The sequence below is a fragment of the Oncorhynchus kisutch genome, unplaced genomic scaffold, assembly GCF_002021735.2.
Source record: "Oncorhynchus kisutch isolate 150728-3 unplaced genomic scaffold, Okis_V2 Okis04b-Okis11a_hom, whole genome shotgun sequence".
NCBI classification, from domain to species: Eukaryota; Metazoa; Chordata; class Actinopteri; order Salmoniformes; family Salmonidae; genus Oncorhynchus; species Oncorhynchus kisutch.
The window spans coordinates 6,125,375-6,147,820 of record NW_022261981.1 but is presented as its reverse complement, the minus strand read 5'-3'; the positions used below and the strand labels follow the sequence as shown (position 1 = coordinate 6,147,820).

Below are 22,446 nucleotides of genomic sequence, written 5' to 3'. Positions count from 1 at the left end.
ACCCAGTAGACCTCCAGGCTAAACATTCATTACCCAGTAGACCTCCAGGCTAAACATTCATTACCCAGTAGACCTCCAGGCTAAACATTCATTACCCAGTAGACCTCCAGGCTAAACATTCATTACCCAGTAGACCTCCAGGCTAAACATTCATTACCCAGTAGACCTCCAAGCTAAACATTCATTACCCAGTAGACCTCCAGGCTAAACATTCATTACCCAGTAGAGTTCCAAGCTAAACATTCACCAAGTTGAAACTTGGTTATCTTTTAGTAGAGGTTTGAAGGCAGGCCTGCAGGCAATGGTGTACGATGTAGTCAATATCAACCAAATAAATATTGAATCTATGTGAAGCAGTATCTCATAATAATAACAAACACACAGGCACTCTCTCTCGCACTCTCAGTAAACACTGAAGGATTATCAATAATCCTGTTTCTATGAAGAAGCAGATGCTCCAGAATCTCTCAAGATGAGAGACTGGCTGTTTTGCAAAGTTATATTTCCAAGAAAAAATATCATCTCCGTTTTCTCATTACGATCAACTAAAGTGTGAATGTTCTTTGCTCGTTCATTTGTTATGTTTGTTGTATTTTGTGTTTTTTTTTCATGTGCGTGCCCCTAGCCAGTTCAGAGCTCCCAGTCTCCTGCTCATTTAGGTTCTCAGTCCCTGCCCCTAGCCAGTTCAGAGCTCCCAGTCTCCTGCTCAGATAGGTTCTCAATCTCCTGCTCAGCTATGTTCTCAGTCTCCTGTCAGCTAGGTTCTCAGTCTCCTGCTCAGCTAGGTTCTCAGTCTCCTGTCAGCTAGGTTCTCAGTCTCCTGTCAGCTAGGTTCTCAGTCTCCTGTCAGCTAGGTTCTCAGTCTCCTGTCAGCTAGGTTCTCAGTCTCCTGCTCAGCTAGGTTCTCAGTCTCCTGCTCAGCTAGGTTCTCAGTCTCCTGCTCAGCTAGGTTCTCAGTATCCTGCTCAACTAGGTTCTCAGTCTCCTGCTCAGCTAGGTTCTCAGTCTTATGGTGTATTATGTATATGTAGATTGTGTGTGTATGTGTATTTGTTCCCGAGGGGCGTGTGTCTATACAATGGTGTGTATGGCCAGTATATGAATAGAATATACTTTTATATAGGATGAACCTTCACTAGAATACAGCCTATATGTAGACTTGTCATTCTGCAGTAGTTATATAGGATGAACCTTCACTAGAATACAGGTCATCCTATATGTAGACTTGTCATTCTGCAGTAGTTATATAGGATGAACCTTCACTAGAATACATCCTGTATGTAGACTTGTCATTCTGCAGTAGTTATATAGGATGAACCTTCACAAGAATACAGGTCATCCTATATGTAGACTTGTCATTCTGCAGTAGTTATATAGGATGAACCTTCACTAGAATACAGGACATATGTAGACTTGTCATTCTGCAGGAGATATATAGGATGAACCTTCACAAGAATACAGGCCATATGTAGACTTGTCATTCTGCAGTAGTTATATAGGATGAACCTTCACAAGAATACAGGCCATATGTAGACTTGTCATTCTGCAGTAGTTATATAGGATGAACCTTCACTAGAATACAGCCTATATGTAGACTTGTCATTCTGCAGTAGTTATATAGGATGAACCTTCACTAGAATACAGCCTGTATGTAGACTTGTCATTCTGCAGTAGTTATATAGGATGAACCTTCACTAGAATACAGCCTATATGTAGACTTGTCATTCTGCAGTAGTTATATAGGATGAACCTTCACTAGAATACAGCCTGTATGTAGACTTGTCATTCTGATAATGGTCGTGGATTATTATTGTATACATGGGCTCCTCATTTATTCTCTCCTTTTTTAGAACCACACATAAAATACCTCTAATGGAAGCAGCTGTGTGTGTGTCTCTCTCTAACAGCAACCTTGGGGCCAGAATTCAGTTTACAATCCTATCCTCTAACCCATCCCCTTATCTCCTCTCTTGTCCTTCAGAGGTCCTATAAAGTCTGGAGCCTGGTACACCCCAGCTGCCGTCGCTGTCACCAACGTTACAGTATGCTGCCTGCTGTGGTGAAGCTCTGCTGTGGAATCTCCTACCCTCACCTCAGGACCATGGCAGGTAAAAACAGACAACTATATCATCTTGGGTGTGTCCTACGTGGCTCCCTATTCCCTATATAGTGCATTACTTTTGACCAGGGCACTATAGGGGGGGCATTTTGGATGCAGGCCTAGAGAGAAGCATCAATTTTCTCTCATTCCTTAGAATGTAGGATTACCGTGTCTTGCACACTGCACATAGCCTTGTCCCAGATCAGTTTGTGCTGCCTTGCCAACTCCCTCCTATGGTCATTGTAAGACGGCACAAACAGATCTGGGACCAGCCAGTGCACGTGCAGCTGGATGGAGTTATGTATTGTTGTTGTTAATACTATGGCGTCTTGGCTGTGACTTAGTAGTAGTCTTAGTTTGTGGAGCGAAATGCTGAGAAGTCCTCATCAAAGTGTACAGCATTTTGACTTGCAGACTGTGTCATACTAAACTTGTTTGGCTTGATAATAATGAGCAATGGAGTTGACAAGAGAACAAACAGATCTGGGACCAGGTTATAGGAGGAGACAACAGATCTGGGACCAGGCTATAGAAGGAGACAACAGATCTGGGACCAGGCTATAGAAGGAGATATCAGATCTGGGACCAGGCTAAAGCAGGAGATATCAGATCTGGGACCAGGCTATAGATGGAGACAACAGATCTGGGACCAGGCTATAGTAGGAGACAACAGATCTGGGACCAGGCTATAGGAGGAGACAACAGATCTGGGACCAGGCTATAGAAGGAGACAACAGATCTGGGACCAGGCTATAGAAGGAGACAACAGATCTGGGAACAGGCTATAGTAGGAGACAACAGATCTGGGACCAGGCTATAGTAGGAGACAACAGATCTGGGTCCAGGCTATAGTAGGAGACAACAGATCTGGTACCAGGCTATAGTAGGAGACAACAGATCTGGGACCAGGCTATAGAAGGAGACAACAGATCTGGGACCAGGCTATAGAAGGAGACAACAGATCTGGGAACAGGCTATAGTAGGAGACAACAGATCTGGGAACAGGCTATAGAAGGAGACAACAGATCTGGGACCAGGCTATAGAAGGAGACAACAGATCTGGGACCAGGCTATAGAAGGAGACAACAGATCTGGGACCAGGCTATATGAAATGTGCCCTACAAATGAAGTCTGACTGTTGTTATTATTGTGATCCTACGACAGGACTGCAACGGCTAGCTATCGCAGCGATTGGCCAGGAGCTAGCTCACGTGCAGAGGAATGGGCAGAGCCAACTACCAGCATGGACCAGCCATATGGGTTGGCAGACTGGCACCGTTCAGCATCAACACAGTGGTAAGCCTGACGATGATACACAAATTACACACATTTTCAATGACATTATTATTTTACACAGAGCACAAACTGCCCTTAACCTAGATATAATTACATATTTTCAAAGGGCATTACTTTTTACCATCACTAGTACTGACCATTGAATATTAAACAGCTCCAATTAGAACTCAATCAAGCAGTGCTGCTGTGTAAACTTGTAAACTTGTTACAGAGAGCTCCAGAAGAGAGGTAGTCAACCCAGTCCCGTTGAAAGAGGAGGAGCTGCTGTACATAAGGAGTGGGCACGAGGCGCTGACCAAGGCTCTGGACATTGTTGACGATAAGAATGGATGGAAAACAGAACTCACAGAGGTAGTGCATCATCCATACATCCATACATCATCGTTGATTAAAGAGGCAATCTGGGATTTGTAGATAGATTTTTGTCAAACCATCCTGTATTTCCACTTTAAAATATGTTGCTCCCTGTGTTCATGCATATCTTTTCAATCTCCACAAATAGCTATGGAAACCTTGTACTGATGCCAAAACAGCAAACTGTCATATAAGACAAAGGGGGGTACATGATCTGAATAGCTATTGCCATGGAAACTTTGTACTGATGCCAAAACAGCAAACTGTCATATAAGACAAAGGGGGGGGTACATGATCTGAATAGCTATTACCATGGAAACCTTGTACTGATGCCAAAACAGCAAACTGTCACATAAGACAAAGGGGGGTACATGATCTGAATAGCTATTGCCATGGAAACCTTGTACTGATGTCAAACCACCAAACTGTCACATAAGACAAAGGGGGGTACATGATCTGAATAGCTATTGCCATGGAAACCTTGTACTGATGTCAAACCACCAAACTGTCATATAAGACAAAGGGGGGGGTACATGATCTGAATAGCTATTACCATGGAAACCTTGTACTGATGTCAAACCACCAAACTGTCATATAAGACAAGATGATCTGAATAGCTATTACCACGGTATTCTGTCTTCAAAACCCTTCAAATATAATTGACATGGGCACTTTGTGCTGCGTACTGTTGCCACAATTTCAAACTTTCTAACATTTTACATTTTAGTCAATTATCAGACGTTCTGATCCAAAGCAACTTACGGCCTGTGACTTCAATTTAGTTACGTAGGAAACTTTTTGCCTTGTAGGAGAAAATGCACTTTCCATAATCTCAGAACCCAGAACCAAAATGTGTTATTAGTTATTTAATAAGGATAGGAGACATAACTTTCTGAAACTGTGTGTGGTAAAGTAGCATATTAATGCCACATATCCAAACGTTCTCTTTCCGTTACTTTTGACATTTAGGAAAACTTGATCTAAATAGCTATTACCACGGAAACCTTGTACCGGTAATGTGCATAACAAATCAAATTGAAATCTTCTTTTTTTTTTTTCCCCTTTTTCTCCCCAATTTCGTGGTGTCCAATTGTTGTAGTAGCTACTACCTTGTCTCATCGCTACAACTCCTGTACGGGCTCGGGAGAAGGTAGTCATGCGTCCTCCGATACACAACCCAACCTAGCCGCACTGCTTCTTAACACAGCGCGCATCCAACCCGGAAGCCAGCCGCACCAATGTGTCGGAGGAAACACCGTGCACCTGGCAACCTTGGTTAGCGCGCACTATGCCCGGCCCACCACAGGAGTCGCTGGTGCGCGATGAGACAAGGACATCCCTACCGACCAAGCCCTCCCTAACCCGGACGACGCTAGGCCAATTGTGCGTCGCCCCATGGACCTCCCGGTCGCGGCCAGTTATGACAGAGCCTGGGCGCGAACCCAGAGTCTCTGATGGCACAGCTGGCGCTGCAGTACAGCGCCCTTAGCCACCCGGGAGGCCCCAAATTGAAATGTTATTGGTCACATATACACATATTTAGCAGATGTTATTGCAGGTGTAGCGAAATGCTTGTGTTTCTCGCTCCAACAGTGCAGTAATATCTAACTATTCACAACAATACACACGATACACACAAACCTAGAAGTAAAAGAATGGAATTAAGGAATATATAAATATTAGGATGGTCATGGTTGGAGTGGCCTAAAATACAGTAGAATAGCATACAGTCATGGTTGGAGTGGCATCGCCTAAAATACAGTAGAATAGCATACAGTATATCGATATGAGATTTAAAATTTGATTTGATAAAGCAAAAATATGTAAACATGATTAAAAGTCACTATTGTTCCATTATTAAAGTGGACAGGGTTACGTAATGGGGTGGAAGCCGCCTAGTGATGGCTATTTAACAGTCTGATGGCCTTGAGATAGAAGCTGTTTTTCAGTCTCTCGGTCCCAGCTTTGATGCACCTGTACTGACCTCGCCTTCTGGATGATAACGGGATGAAGAGGCAGTGGCTTGGCTGGTTATTGTCCTTGATGATCTTTTTGGCCTTCCTGTGACGTCGGATGCTGTAGGTGTCCTGGAGGGCAGGTAGTTTGCCCCCGGTGATGCATTGGCCATCCTCTGGAGAGCCCTGCGGTTGAGAACTGTGCAGTTGCCGTACCAGGCTGTGATACAGCCCAACAGGATGCTTTCAATGGTGCATCTATAGAAGTTTGTGAGGGTTTTAGGTGCCAAGACAAATTTCAGATCGTCGTGATGTGTATGCCGAGGAACTTGAAGCTTAACATCTGCTCCACTGCGATACCGTCGATGTGGATAGGGGCGCGCTCCCTCTGTTGTTTCCTGAAGTCCACGATCAGCTCCTTTGTTTTGTCGACATTGAGAGAGAGGTTATTTTCCTGGCACCACACTCGCAGGGCCTTCACCTCCTCCCAGTAGGCTGTCTTGTCATTATTGGTAATCAGGCCTACTACTGTTGTGGCCTCTGTAAACTTGATAACGGAGTTGCAGCCGTTCGTGGCCACGCAGTCATGAGTGAACAGGGAGTAGAGGAGGGGGCTGAGCACGCAACCCTTTTATTGAGGATCAGCGAAGTGGAAATGTTGTTCCTACCTTCACTACCTGGGGGGGCGGCCCTCAGGAAGTCCAGAACCCAGTTGCACAGGGTGGGGTTCAGGCCCAGGGCCCAGAGCTTATTGATGAGCTTGGAGGGTACTATGGTATTGAATGCTGAGCTAAAGTCAATGGGTAGCGGGTCGCGTGGATGGCACTGTGTTAACCTCAAAGCGGGCGAAGAAGGTGTTTAGCTTGACTGGAAGCAAGACGTTAGAGTCCGCGACGTGGCTGATTTTCCCTTTGTAAATGCCACACTGCAAAAACGTTGTAACTCTGGAATAGAGAAATGTTCTGTAATCTCAGGTCCAAATGAAGTAGAAAGACTATCACAAGAGAACGTTCAGTAACTGTGTTCTATAGAAAATCAGGACATCATTAGAAACCTTCCTGAAACTGTGTTGTTAAAGGAAACCATAAGGATGCCACATTACAAACAATTCCTGTAACTTTCTGTCGTAGGAGAACGGGGATGTGATCTACAGTAAAGTGCTGTCTGGGGACAGGAAGGTCTTCAGACTGGAGACTGTGTTAGACGCCACGCCAGAAGAGATACATCACATCCTGTGGAAGGTGGAAGAGATGCACCAGTGGAACCCAAGCATCAAAAACATCAAGGTAACTGGTCCATCATAGTAGGGTAGTTGTTGGTCAATGTGTAATCTTAACACCTCCCCCTTAGGAAATCATTGATCTTCTGTTCTCCTTGGTCTCCATCTATTATGGCATCCTTTAGATTGTTATTCTACATGATATTATAGATATATATATATATATATATTATCTGGAATGCTATTGACAGGCTAAGTATGTGTATTATGGTCTGTAAACTGTGGAATATTTGTAATAAGGTGTTTCTAAAACTCTACCATTATTTATATTATTAATGCTATTATTATAATAACTATTATTATTATTTTATTTGTATTACTTTGTTTATTTATTTTTCCTTTTTTTCTCTGTGATTTTAGGGGGAGCGGGGGGCATTAGGAAGGGTGGGAAACAGGGAGGGGGTGGGGGATCATAATGCTATTATTATAATAACTATTATTATTATTTTATTTGTATTACTTTGTTTATTTATTTTTCCTTTTTTTCTCTGTGATTTTAGGGGGAGCGGGGGGCATTAGGAAGGGTGGGAAACAGGGAGGGGGTGGGGGATCATAATGCTATTATTATAATAACTATTATTATTATTTTATTTGTATTACTTTGTTTATTTATTTTTCCTTTTTTTCTCTGTGATTTTAGGGGGAGCGGGGGGCATTAGGAAGGGTGGGAAACAGGGAGGGGGTGGGGGATCATAATGCTATTATTATAATAACTATTATTATTATTTTATTTGTATTACTTTGTTTATTTATTTTTCCTTTTTTTCTCTGTGATTTTAGGGGGAGCGGGGGGCATTAGGAAGGGTGGGAAACAGGGAGGGGGTGGGGGATCATAATGCTATTATTATAATAACTATTATTATTATTTTATTTGTATTACTTTGTTTATTTATTTTTCCTTTTTTTCTCTGTGATTTTAGGGGGAGCGGGGGGCATTAGGAAGGGTGGGAAACAGGGAGGGGGTGGGGGATCATAATGCTATTATTATAATAACTATTATTATTATTTTATTTGTATTACTTTGTTTATTTATTTTTCCTTTTTTTCTCTGTGATTTTAGGGGGAGCGGGGGGCATTAGGAAGGGTGGGAAACAGGGAGGGGGTGGGGGATCATAATGCTATTATTATAATAACTATTATTATTATTTTATTTGTATTACTTTGTTTATTTATTTTTCCTTTTTTTCTCTGTGATTTTAGGGGGAGCGGGGGGCATTAGGAAGGGTGGGAAACAGGGAGGGGGTGGGGGATCATAATGCTATTATTATAATAACTATTATTATTATTTTATTTGTATTACTTTGTTTATTTATTTTTCCTTTTTTTCTCTGTGATTTTAGGGGGAGCGGGGGGCATTAGGAAGGGTGGGAAACAGGGAGGGGGTGGGGGATCATAATGCTATTATTATAATAACTATTATTATTATTTTATTTGTATTACTTTGTTTATTTATTTTTCCTTTTTTTCTCTGTGATTTTAGGGGGAGCGGGGGGCATTAGGAAGGGTGGGAAACAGGGAGGGGGTGGGGGATCATAATGCTATTATTATAATAACTATTATTATTATTTTATTTGTATTACTTTGTTTATTTATTTTTCCTTTTTTTCTCTGTGATTTTAGGGGGAGCGGGGGGCATTAGGAAGGGTGGGAAACAGGGAGGGGGTGGGGGATCAATAGGGAATGTTCTGAAGGGGTAAACAAAAATAAAAAAGCAACATGATTGTGCAAATTATTAAAAAATATGGAATTGTTTTATAATGGGCATACTATGGTCATTCAGCTTTTTTTTTGTTTAATTGTAGGACCCTTTTAGGTGTTAAAAAAAATATAACAAAATCATTTTATAAAATACTGAATTTGGCCTTTACTACTATAAGCACATCGATGGTACTGACTTCAGACGAGTCCCCTGACATGTGTGGGGGTCATAGAGAGTTCTGACACTACAGACATTTTCTTGAGAAGACCGATGTTGTGGGGATGTTCTCTTGGTTTGACAAACACCGCTCCAGCTCTGCCACCTTCCACCGGAGACGCGGAAGTGCGACATCGGCGCATTGAGACGCATTCCATGCAAAAAAAACAGATACCATATCTCTAGCTTAAACTAGAGATTTTGATGGGGAATTGTTTATTGTGTTACTTAGATTGACGTACCGGTGTGTCAATCGACTACAGGGGTTTAAATAATTCAGTAATCACTTCATAAAAATTAGGTAAGCATAAAACAGTCAACAACTTCAGGACTACAGACCCCCAGAAATGGTCAGTCCGCCCTCTAGTGGCGAAAGTAAGAACTGCAGAAAATGCACGGTCAAATAGGAGAATAATATATATTTTTATAGAGGCACACTGAAAAAGAAACGTGACACAGTGTGTACATGATAACACATCAGTGCAGGAAATTAAGAAATTGATAAAAATACTGGAAGTGAATCCTGGAATTAAACAATTAACTATGCAAATGAGCAAAAGCTGTATGCATTAAGGAAATAGACACCTGGCTCAAACAAAAACCTGTCTCTAATAAGGGCCTATTGTTTTCAGTGAATTAAGCAAATAACCACCCAGGTATGAATTGAAGTTTTACGGTAGACATGGGCCACAGTGTCAATAGTCGATAGTTTTACGGTAGACGTGGACCATAGTGTCAACAGTCGATAGTTTTACGGTAGACGTAGACCACACAGTGTCAACAGTCGATAGTTTTACGGTAGACGTAGACCCCACAGTGTCAATAGTCAATAGTTTTACGGTAGACGTAGACCACACAGTGTCAATAGTCGATAGTTATACGGTAGACGTAGACCACACAGTGTCAACAGTCGATAGTTTTACGGTAGACGTGGACCACACAGTGTCAATAGTCAATAGTTTTACGGTAGACGTGGACCATAGTGTCAATAGTTTTACGGTAGACGTGGACCACACAGTGTCAATAGTCAATAGTTTTACGGTAGACGTGGACCATAGTGTCAATAGTTTTACGGTAGACGTGGACCACACAGTGTCAATAGTCAATAGTTTTACGGTAGACGTAGACCACACAGTGTCAACAGTCGATAGTTTTACGGTAGACGTAGACCACACAGTGTCAATAGTCAATCGTTTTACGGTAGACGTGGACCACACAGTGTCAATAGTCAATAGTTTTACGGTAGACGTGGACCACACAGTGTCAATAGTCAATAGTGTCGCTAGTTTTACGGTAGACGTGGACCACACAGTGTCAATAGTCAATAGTTTTACAGTAGACGTAGACCACACAGTGTCAACAGTCAATAGTTTCACGCTAGACGTGGACCACACAGTGACAATAGTCAATAGTTTTACAGTAGACGTAGACCACACAGTGTCAATAGTCAATAGTTCTACGGTAGACGTGGACCACACAGTGTCAATAGTCGATAGTTTTACGGTAGACGTAGACCACACAGTGTCAACAGTCGATAGTTTTACAGTAGACGTAGACCACACAGTGTCAATAGTCGATAGTGTTACGGTAGACGTGGACCATAGTGTCAATAGTTTTACAGTAGACGTGGACCACACAGTGTCAATAGTCAATAGTTTTACGGTAGACGTGGACCATAGTGTCAATAGTTTTACGGTAGACGTGGATCCAACAGTGTTGATAGTCAATAGTTTTACGGTAGACGTGGATCACACAGTGTTGATAGTCAATAGTCAATAGTTTTACGGTAGACGTAGACCACACAGTGTCAACAGTCGATAGTTTTACAGTAGACGTAGACCACACAGTGTCAATAGTCGATAGTTTTACGGTAGACGTGGTGGTGTGGGGGCTGTGCTTTGGCAAAGTGGGTGGGGTTATATCCTTCCTGTTTGGCCCTGTCCGGGGGTGTCCTCGGATGGGGCCACAGTGTCTCCTGACCCCTCCTGTCTCAGCCTCCAGTATTTATGCTGCAGTAGTTTATGTGTCGGGGGGCTGGGGTCAGTTTGTTATATCTGGAGTACTTCTCCTGTCCTATTCGGTGTCCTGTGTGAATCTAAGTGTGCGTTCTCTAATTCTCTCCTTCTCTCTTTCTTTCTCTCTCTCGGAGGACCTGAGCCCTAGGACCATGCCCCAGGACTACCTGACATGATGACTCCTTGCTGTCCCCAGTCCACCTGGCCATGCTGCTGTTCCAGTTTCAACTGACCTGAGCCCTAGGACCATGCCCCAGGACTACCTGACATGATGACTCCTTGCTGTCCCCAGTCTACCTGGCCATGCTGCTGCTCCAGTTTCAACTTCCACCTGACTGTGCTGCTGCTCTAGTTTCAACTGTTCTGCCTTATTATTATTCGACCATGCTGGTCATTTATGAACATTGAACATCTTGACCATGTTCTGTTATAATCTCCACCCGGCACAGCCAGAAGAGGACTGGCCACCCCACATAGCCTGGTTCCTCTCTAGGTTTCTTCCTAGGTATTGGCCTTTCTAGGGAGTTTTTCCTAGCCACCGTGCTTCTCCACCTGCATTGCTTGCTGTTTGGGGTTTTAGGCTGGGTTTCTGTACAGCACTTTGAGATATCAGCTGATGTACGAAGGGCTATATAAATAAATTTGATTTGATTTGATTTGATTTGACCATAGTGTCAATAGTTTTACAGTAGACGTGGACCACACAGTGTCAATAGTCAATAGTTTTACGGTAGACGTGGACCATAGTGTCAATAGTTTTACGGTAGACGTGGATCACACAGTGTTGATAGTCAATAGTTTTATGGTAGACGTGGATCACACAGTGTTGATAGTCAATAGTCAATAGTTTTACGGTAGACGTGGATCACACAGTGTTGATAGTCAATAGTCAATAGTTTTACGGTAGACGTGGACCATAGTGTCAATAGTTTTACGGTAGACGTGGATCACACAGTGTTGATAGTCAATAGTTTTACGGTAGACGTGGATCACACAGTGTTGATAGTCAATAGTTTTACAGTAGACGTGGACCACACAGTGTCGCTAGTTTTACAGTAGATGTGGACCACACAGTGTCGATAATCGAGAGTGTCGCTAGTTTTACGGTAGATGTGGACCACACAGTGTTGGTAGTCGATGGTGTCACGGTAGACACGGAACACACATTGTCGATAGTCTTTACAACACCAGGATATCACACTTGTCTGGTGACATTCTGATGAGGGAAGAACAAACTACTTCGGAAGATCCTGTGTCTTCAGCTGGCATTATAAAGCCTTCGTCCCAACTGGCATCCTATTCCCTATACAGTGCATTATTTATTTTGTATTTTATTTAACTAGGCAAGTCAGTTAAGAACAAATTCTTATTTTCAATGACAGCCTAGGAACAGTGGGCTAACTGCCTTGTTCAGGGGCAGAACAACAGATTTGTACCTTGTCTACTCGGGGATTTGATCTTTGAACCTTTTGGTTACCGGTCCAACACTCTAATCACTAGGCTACGCCGTCGCACTAGTTGAGACATGAGAAAGCAGCGCACCATATAGATATTATGGTCCTATTTGGGACACATAGCAGTACAGTGAATGATATTGTAATGTCAGTCCGTCTCTTGTGTTGAAGGTTCTGAAGCAAGCTGGGCCGGAAACCATGGTTACGCACGAGGTGTCAGCAGAGACAGCCGGCAACCTGATAGGCCAGAGAGACTTCCTGAGTGTGAGACACTTCTCCAGACAGGAGTCATGTATCTATCTGGGGGGAGCAGCCACGCACCTGGAGTCCTTCCCTCCTCAGAAAGGCTTCGTCAGGTAACAAGAACACCGGCTTTGCTCCGATAAGCCTGGCTCATAGAGTTGGTTAGAGGGTGCGCTTGGACCAAAACCTGTATATGGCTCATAGAGTTGGTTAGAGGGTGCGCTTGGACCAAAACCTGTATATGGCTCATGGAGTTGGTTAGAGGGTGCGCTTGGACCAAAACCTGTATATGGCTCATAGAGTTGGTTAGAGGGTGCGCTTGGACCAAAACCTGTATATGGCTCATGGAGTTGGTTAGAGGGTGCGCTTGGACCAAAACCTGTATATGGCTCATGGAGTTGGTTAGAGGGTGCGCTCGGACCAAAACCTGTATATGGCTCATGCTGTAACTGAAGGGCCATTGCAAAGGTTATTTGATATGAAGGTTATTTGATATAAAGGTTATTTGATATAAAGGTTATTTGATATAAAGGTTATTTGATACAAAGGTTATTTGATATAAAGGTTATTTGATATAAAGGTTATTTGATATAAAGGTTATTTGATACAAAGGTTATTTGATACAAAGGTTATTTGATATAAAGGGTATTTGATATAAAGGGTATTTGATATAAAGGTTATTTGATACAAAGGTTATTTGATATAAAGGTTATTTGATATAAAGGTTATTTGATGTAAAGGTTATTTGATATAAAGGGTATTTGATATAAAGGTTATTTGAGGTTCAGTTAATAATCATGCTGTAGGTTTCTATACATGACATTGTTAATAGAGTTTTTACGAGTGATTTTGTTTACTTGATCTGAACAGAGCGGAGGACGGTCAAACGTGTATTATCATCGAGCCCCTGGCGGACGACACAGGCAGGAGCCACTTTACGTGGCTCCTCAACATGGATGTCAAGGTAGATTTCTTAATTTTTTTAAAACAAAAATTAAATCAAGTTTCATTTCGTATCCACTTCCTGATTTGAGTGACTTGAATTGGAATTGATTGAGTCCAACTTGTTAGGCTATACATGGACCAGGATGTCATATCACATGTCCGTTTAGATCTCAAATATTAATTCAAACCTCCCCTTTAAGTAGTCTGAGTGCCGGTCTGTTTGTGTGAAAGTGCCAACTCCTTGTCATTCACTGTTATGCCAAACATGTTCATATGACGTATCACACAAACAGACTGGCACTCAGGCTACTTAAAGGGGAGGTTTGAATTGATATTCAAGGCTACCATCAACGTCTAAAGCTGCTGTGAAAAGGACTTCTCCTTCACCCAACTACAGACAGCTGATGTTCTGAAAGAGCTGCAAAATATGGATCCCTACAAATCAGCTGGGCTAGACAATCTGGACCCTCGCTTTCTAAAATTATCCGCTGAAATTGTTGCAACCCCTATTACTAGCCTGTTCAACCTCTCTTTCATATCGTCTGAGATCCCCAAAGAATGGAAAGCTGCCGCTGTCATCCCCCTCTTCAAAGGGGGAGACACTCTAGACCCAAACTGTTACAAACCTATATCTATCCTGCCAAGTTCGAAAGCCAAGTTAACAAACAGATCACCGACCATTTCGAATCGTTATGCAATCTGGTTTCCGAGCTGGTCATGGGTGCACCTCAGCGACGCTCAAGATCCTAAACGATATTATAATCGCCATTTATAAGAGACATTACTGGCCAAGGCTTTTGACTCTGTCAATCGGCATTCTTATCGGAAGACTCAACAGCCTTGGTTTCTCAAATGACTGCCTCGCCTGGTTCACCAACTACTTCTCAGACTGACTTTCTCATGGTCTGAGAGTCCTTTAGGTGCCTTTTGGCAAACTCCAAGCGAGCTGTCATGTGTCTCTAGGAAGAGTCTTGGTGGTTCCAAAATTCTTCCATTTAAGAATTTTATTTTTTATTTTATTTCACCTTTATTTAACCAGGTAGGCAAGTTGAGAACAAGTTCTCATTTACAATTGCGACCTGGCCAAGATAAAGCAAAGCAGTTCGACAGCAGTTCGACAACGACACAGAGTTACACATGGAGTAAAACAAACATACAGTCAATAATACAGTATAAACAAGTCTATATACAATGTGAGCAAATGAAGTGAGAAGGGAGGTAAAGGCAAAAAAGGCCATGGTGGCAAAGTAAATACAATATAGCAAGTAAATGAATGATGGAGGCCACATTTTTTGGTACCCTTCTCCAGATCTGTGCCTCGACACAATCTTGTCTCGGAACTCTACGGGCAATTACTTCGGCCTCATGGCTTGTTTTTTGCTCTGACATGCACTGTCAACTGTAGGACCTTATATAGACAGGTGTGTGCCTTTCCAAATCATGTCCAATCAATTGAATTTACCACAGGTAGACTCCAATCAAGTTGTAGAAAAATCTCACGGATGTTCAATGGAAACAGGATGTACCTAAGTTATAATTCTTTTTAATTAAAAACCTGTTTCGCTTTGTCATTATTTGGTATTATGTGTAGATTGAGGAAATGTTTTTATTGAATCCATTTTAGAATGAGGCTGTAACGTAACAACATGTGGAAAAAGGCAAGGGGTCTGAATACTATCCGAATGCAGTGTGTGTGTGTGTGTGTGTGTGTGTGTGTGTGTGCGTGCGTGCGTGCGTGCGTGCGTGCGTGCGTGGGTGGGTGGGTAGGTAGGTAGGTAGGTAGGTATGAGTGCCAGTTTCTAACATAGACATTGTTTGGGGTTTCTGTTATTATCTATGTATAATATTACCTATGTACATATTACCTCAGTTACCTTGACATATCGCCTCCACATTGTTATTTTCTGCTGCTCTTTAATTATTTATTCATATCTTATACTTTTTTTGTATAGGTATTTTCTTAAAACTGCATTGTTGGTTAAGGGCTAAGTAAATATTTCACTGTAAGGCCTACACCTGTTGTATTCAGTGTTTCACTGTAAGGTCTACTACACCTGTTGTATTCAGTGTTTCACTGTAAGGTCTACTACACCTGTTGTATTCAGTGTTTCACTGTAAGGTCTACTACACCTGTTGTATTCAGTGTTTCACTGTAAGGTCTACTACACCTGTTGTATTCAGTGTTTCACTGTAAGGCCTACTACACCTGTTGTATTCAGTGTTTCACTGTAAGGTCTACTACACCTGTTGTATTCAGTGTTTCACTGTAAGGTCTACTACACCTGTTGTATTCAGTGTTTCACTGTAAGGCCTACTACACCTGTTGTATTCAGTGTTTCACTGTAAGGTCTACTACACCTGTTGTATTCAGTGTTTCACTGTAAGGTCTACTACACCTGTTGTATTCAGTGTTTCACTGTAAGGTCTACTACACCTGTTGTATTCAGTGTTTCACTGTAAGGTCTACTACACCTGTTGTATTCAGTGTTTCACTGTAAGGTCTACTACACCTGTTGTATTCAGTGTTTCACTGTAAGGTCTACTACACCTGTTGTATTCAGTGTTTCACTGTAAGGTCTACTACACCTGTTGTATTCAGTGTTTCACTGTAAGGTCTACCTACACCTGTTGTATTCAGTGTTTCACTGTAAGGTCTACTACACCTGTTGTATTCAGTGTTTCACTGTAAGGTCTACTACACCTGTTGTATTCAGTGTTTCACTGTAAGGCCTACTACACCTGTTGTATTCAGTGTTTCACTGTAAGGTCTACTACACCTGTTGTATTCAGTGTTTCACTGTAAGGTCTACTACACCTGTTGTATTCAGTGTTTCACTGTAAGGTCTACTACACCTGTTGTATTCAGTGTTTCACTGTAAGGTCTACTACACCTGTTGTATTCAGTGTTTCACTGTAAGGTCTACCTACACCTGTTGTATTCAGTGTTTCACTGTAAGGTCTACTACACCTGTTGTATTCAGTGTTTCACTGTAAGGTCTACTACACCTGTTGTATTCAGTGTTTCACTGTAAGGTCTACTACACCTGTTGTATTCAGTGTTTCACTGTAAGGTCTACTACACCTGTTGTATTCAGTGTTTCACTGTAAGGTCTACTACACCTGTTGTATTCAGTGTTTCACTGTAAGGTCTACTACACCTGTTGTATTCAGTGTTTCACTGTAAGGTCTACTACACCTGTTGTATTCAGTGTTTCACTGTAAGGTCTACTACACCTGTTGTATTCAGTGTTTCACTGTAAGGTCTACCTACACCTGTTGTATTCAGTGTTTCACTGTAAGGTCTACTACACCTGTTGTATTCAGTGTTTCACTGTAAGGTCTACTACACCTGTTGTATTCAGTGTTTCACTGTAAGGTCTACTACACCTGTTGTATTCAGCGTTTCACTGTAAGGTCTACTACACCTGTTGTATTCAGTGTTTCACTGTAAGGCCTACACCTGTTGTATTCAGTGTTTCACTGTAAGGTCTACTACACCTGTTGTATTCAGTGTTTCACTGTAAGGTCTACTACACCTGTTGTATTCAGTGTTTCACTGTAAGGTCTACTACACCTGTTGTATTCAGTGTTTCACTGTAAGGTCTACTACACCTGTTGTATTCAGTGTTTCACTGTAAGGTCTACTACACCTGTTGTATTCAGTGTTTCACTGTAAGGTCTACTACACCTGTTGTATTCAGTGTTTCACTGTAAGGCCTACACCTGTTGTATTCAGCATTTCACTGTAAGGTCTACTACACCTGTTGTATTCAGTGTTTCACTGTAAGGCCTACACCTGTTGTATTCAGTGTTTCACTGTAAGGCCTACACCTGTTGTATTCAGTGTTTCACTGTAAGGTCTACACCTGTTGTATTCAGTGTTTCACTGTAAGACCTACACCAGTTGTATTCAGTGTTTCACTGTAAGGTCTACTACACCTGTTGTATTCAGTGTTTCACTGTAAGGTCTACTACACCTGTTGTATTCAGTGTTTCACTGTAAGGTCTACTACACCTGTTGTATTCAGTGTTTCACTGTAAGGTCTACTACACCTGTTGTATTCAGTGTTTCACTGTAAGGTCTACTACACCTGTTGTATTCAGTGTTTCACTGTAAGGTCTACTACACCTGTTGTATTCAGTGTTTCACTGTAAGGTCTACCTACACCTGTTGTATTCAGTGTTTCACTGTAAGGTCTACTACACCTGTTGTATTCAGTGTTTCACTGTAAGGTCTACTACACCTGTTGTATTCAGTGTTTCACTGTAAGGTCTACTACACCTGTTGTATTCAGTGTTTCACTGTAAGGTCTACTACACCTGTTGTATTCAGTGTTTCACTGTAAGGTCTACTACACCTGTTGTATTCAGTGTTTCACTGTAAGGTCTACTACACCTGTTGTATTCAGTGTTTCACTGTAAGGTCTACTACAACCTGTTGTATTCAGTGTTTCACTGTAAGGTCTACTACACCTGTTGTATTCAGTGTTTCACTGTAAGGTCTACTACACCTGTTGTATTCAGTGTTTCACTGTAAGGTCTACTACACCTGTTGTATTCAGTGTTTCACTGTAAGGTCTACTACACCTGTTGTATTCAGTGTTTCACTGTAAGGTCTACTACACCTGTTGTATTCAGTGTTTCACTGTAAGGTCTACTACACCTGTTGTATTCAGTGTTTCACTGTAAGGTCTACTACACCTGTTGTATTCAGTGTTTCACTGTAAGGTCTACTACACCTGTTGTATTCAGTGTTTCACTGTAAGGTCTACTACACCTGTTGTATTCAGTGTTTCACTGTAAGGTCTACTACACCTGTTGTATTCAGTGTTTCACTGTAAGGTCTACTACACCTGTTGTATTCAGTGTTTCACTGTAAGGTCTACTACACCTGTTGTATTCAGTGTTTCACTGTAAGGTCCTACACCTGTTGTATTCAGTGTTTCACTGTAAGGCCTACACCTGTTGTATTCAGTGTTTCACTGTAAGGTCTACTACACCTGTTTGTATTCAGTGTTTCACTGTAAGGTCTACTACACCTGTTGTATTCAGTGTTTCACTGTAAGGTCTACTACACCTGTTGTATTCAGTGTTTCACTGTAAGGTCTACTACACCTGTTGTATTCAGTGTTTCACTGTAAGGTCTACTACACCTGTTGTATTCAGTGTTTCACTGTAAGGTCTACTACACCTGTTGTATTCAGTGTTTCACTGTAAGGTCTACTACACCTGTTGTATTCAGTGTTTCACTGTAAGGTCTACTACACCTGTTGTATTCAGTGTTTCACTGTAAGGTCTACTACACCTGTTGTATTCAGTGTTTCACTGTAAGGTCTACTACACCTGTTGTATTCAGTGTTTCACTGTAAGGTCTACTACACCTGTTGTATTCAGTGTTTCACTGTAAGGTTCTACTACAGGTCTACTAACCTGTTGTATTCAGTGTTTCACTGTAAGGTCTACTACACCTGTTGTATTCAGTGTTTCACTGTAAGGTCTACTACACCTGTTGTATTCAGTGTTTCACTGTAAGGTCTACTACACCTGTTGTATTCAGTGTTTCACTGTAAGGTCTACTACACCTGTTGTATTCAGTGTTTCACTGTAAGGTCTACTACACCTGTTGTATTCAGTGTTTCACTGTAAGGTCTACTACACCTTTGTATTCAGTGTTTCACTGTAAGGTCTACTACACCTGTGTATTAGGTTTCCTCTGTAAGGTCTACTACACCTGTTGTATTCAGTGTTTCACTGTAAGGTCTACTACACCTGTTGTATTCAGTGTTTCACTGTAAGGTCTACTACACCTGTTGTATTCAGTGTTTCACTGTAAGGTCTACTACACCCTGTTGTAATTCAGTGTTCACTGTAAGGCTACCTACACCTGTTGTATTCAGTGTTTCACTGTAAGTCTACTACACCTGTTGTATTCAGTGTTTCACTGTAAGGTCTACTACACCTGTTGTATTCAGTGTTTCACTGTAAGGTCTACTACACCTGTTGTATTCAGTGTTTCACTGTAAGGTCTACTACACCTGTTGTATTCAGTGTTTCACTGTAAGGTCTACTACACCTGTTGTATTCAGTGTTTCACTGTAAGGTCTACTACACCTGTTGTATTCAGTGTTTCACTGTAAGGTCTACTACACCTGTTGTATTCAGTGTTTCACTGTAAGGTCTACTACACCTGTTGTATTCAGTGTTTCACTGTAAGGTCTACTACACCTGTTGTATTCAGTGTTTCACTGTAAGGTCTACTACACCTGTTGTATTCAGTGTTTCACTGTAAGGTCTACTACAACCTGTTGTATTCAGTGTTTCACTGTAAGGTCTACTACACCTGTTGTATTCAGTGTTTCACTGTAAGGTCTACTACACCTGTTGTATTCAGTGTTTCACTGTAAGGTCTACTACACCTGTTGTATTCAGTGTTTCACTGTAAGGTCTACTACACCTGTTGTATTCAGTGTTTCACTGTAAGGTCTACTACACCTGTTGTATTCAGTGTTTCACTGTAAGGTCTACTACACCTGTTGTATTCAGTGTTTCACTGTAAGGTCTACTACACCTGTTGTATTCAGTGTTTCACTGTAAGGTCTACTACACCTGTTGTATTCAGTGTTTCACTGTAAGGTCTACTACACCTGTTGTATTCAGTGTTTCACTGTAAGGTCTACTACACCTGTTGTATTCAGTGTTTCACTGTAAGGTCTACTACACCTGTTGTATTCAGTGTTTCACTGTAAGGTCTACTACACCTGTTGTATTCAGTGTTTCACTGTAAGGTCTACTACACCTGTTGTATTCAGTGTTTCACTGTAAGGTCTACCTACACCTGTTGTATTCAGTGTTTCACTGTAAGGTCTACCTACACCTGTTGTATTCAGTGTTTCACTGTAAGGTCTACTACACCTGTTGTATTCAGTGTTTCACTGTAAGGTCTACTACACCTGTTGTATTCAGTGTTTTCACTGTAAGGTCTACTACACCTGTTGTATTCAGTGTTTCACTGTAAGGTCTACTACACCTGTTGTATTCAGTGTTTCACTGTAAGGTCTACTACACCTGTTGTATTCAGTGTTTCACTGTAAGGTCTACTACACCTGTTGTATTCAGTGTTTCACTGTAAGGTCTACTACACCTGTTGTATTCAGTGTTTCACTGTAAGGTCTACTACACCTGTTGTATTCAGTGTTTCACTGTAAGGTCTACTACACCTGTTGTATTCAGTGTTTCACTGTAAGGTCTACTACACCTGTTGTATTCAGTGTTTCACTGTAAGGTCTACTACACCTGTTGTATTCAGTGTTTCACTGTAAGGTCTACTACACCTGTTGTATTCAGTGTTTCACTGTAAGGTCTACTACACCTGTTGTATTCAGTGTTTCACTGTAAGGTCTACTACACCTGTTGTATTCAGTGTTTCACTGTAAGGTCTACTACACCTGTTGTATTCAGTGTTTCACTGTAAGGTCTACTACACCTGTTGTATTCAGTGTTTCACCGTAAGATCTACTACACCTGTTGTATTCATTGTTTCACTGTAAGGTCTACTACACCTGTTGTATTCAGCATTTCACTGTAAGGTCTACTACACCTGTTGTATTCAGTGTTTCACTGTAAGGCCTACACCTGTTGTATTCAGTGTTTCACTGTAAGGTCTACTACACCTGTTGTATTCAGTGTTTCACTGTAAGGTCTACTACACCTGTTGTATTCAGTGTTTCACTGTAAGGTCTACTACACCTGTTGTATTCAGTGTTTCACTGTAAGGTCTACTACACCTGTTGTATTCAGTGTTTCACTGTAAGGTCTACTACACCTGTTGTATTCAGTGTTTCACTGTAAGGTCTACTACACCTGTTGTATTCAGCATTTCACTGTAAGGTCTACTACACCTGTTGTAGTCAGCATTTCACTGTAAGGTCTACAACACCTGTTGTATTCGGCATTTCACTGTGAGGTCTACTACACCTGTTGTATTCAGTATTTCACTATAAGGTCTACACCTGTTATATTCAGTATTTCACTGTAAGGTCTACTACACCTGTTGTATTCGGCGCTTGTAACAAATAAACTGTGATTTGATTTGAAGATTGAATATGTATGTACTGTATTTTCAGGGCTGGCTGCCAAAGTCAATCGTCAATCAAGCTTTGCCGCGAGCGCAGGTGGATTTCACCCGGTGTCTGCGCAGACGGCTGGCCGAGGGACCTACTCAGCGACACACAAACCACCATGCTCCCACAGTGTCTAGAGCCGGACAAACACCGCACACACACTCTCTGACACACACTCACTGGAGTTGAGTGCTTGGGAGTAGAGACAGAGACAGAGACAGAGAGAGAGAGAGACTTAGAGAGAGACTGAAGGATCTGGCTGCCATTCACACACACACACACACACACACACACACACACACACACACACACACACACACACACACACACACACACACACACACACACACACACACACACACACACACACACACACACACACACACACACACACACACACAGAGACAGAGCTGTCTGCAGGCTGGCTCTGGCCTTTCATTAGGAGCACCCAGACACCCAGAGGAGAGCCACTCACCGCTGTGAAGACATGCCAGGGTGCCCTCTCTTTCAGGGTGTGTGACAGACACACACATCTACACACACACACACACACACACACACACACACACACACACACACAACACACACACACACACACACACACACACACACACACACACACACACACACACACACACACACACACACACACACACACACACACACACACACACACACACACATACACACAGGGGAAGTGTTGGTTGAAGCTACTCTGAATATATAGTTTACCAAGCTACCAATTACTTCACACCGGAATAAGTTAAGC

At 41.9% G+C, this 22,446-nt stretch overlaps 1 protein-coding gene across 1 annotated transcript; it reads left to right on the top strand.

Moving 5' to 3' along the window:
* The first annotated feature begins 2,001 nt into the window (after window positions 1-2,001).
* On the top strand, window positions 2,002-21,918 carry LOC116359737 (steroidogenic acute regulatory protein, mitochondrial-like). The gene is made up of 7 exons (XM_031813142.1): window positions 2,002-2,108; window positions 3,266-3,397; window positions 3,609-3,748; window positions 6,837-6,992; window positions 12,541-12,725; window positions 13,483-13,576; window positions 21,681-21,918. The coding sequence occupies exons 1-7, from the start codon at window positions 2,045-2,047 to the stop codon at window positions 21,864-21,866; spliced, it is 957 nt and encodes a 318-aa protein (XP_031669002.1). The 5' UTR covers window positions 2,002-2,044; the 3' UTR covers window positions 21,867-21,918.
* Window positions 21,919-22,446: the final 528 nt, after the last annotated feature.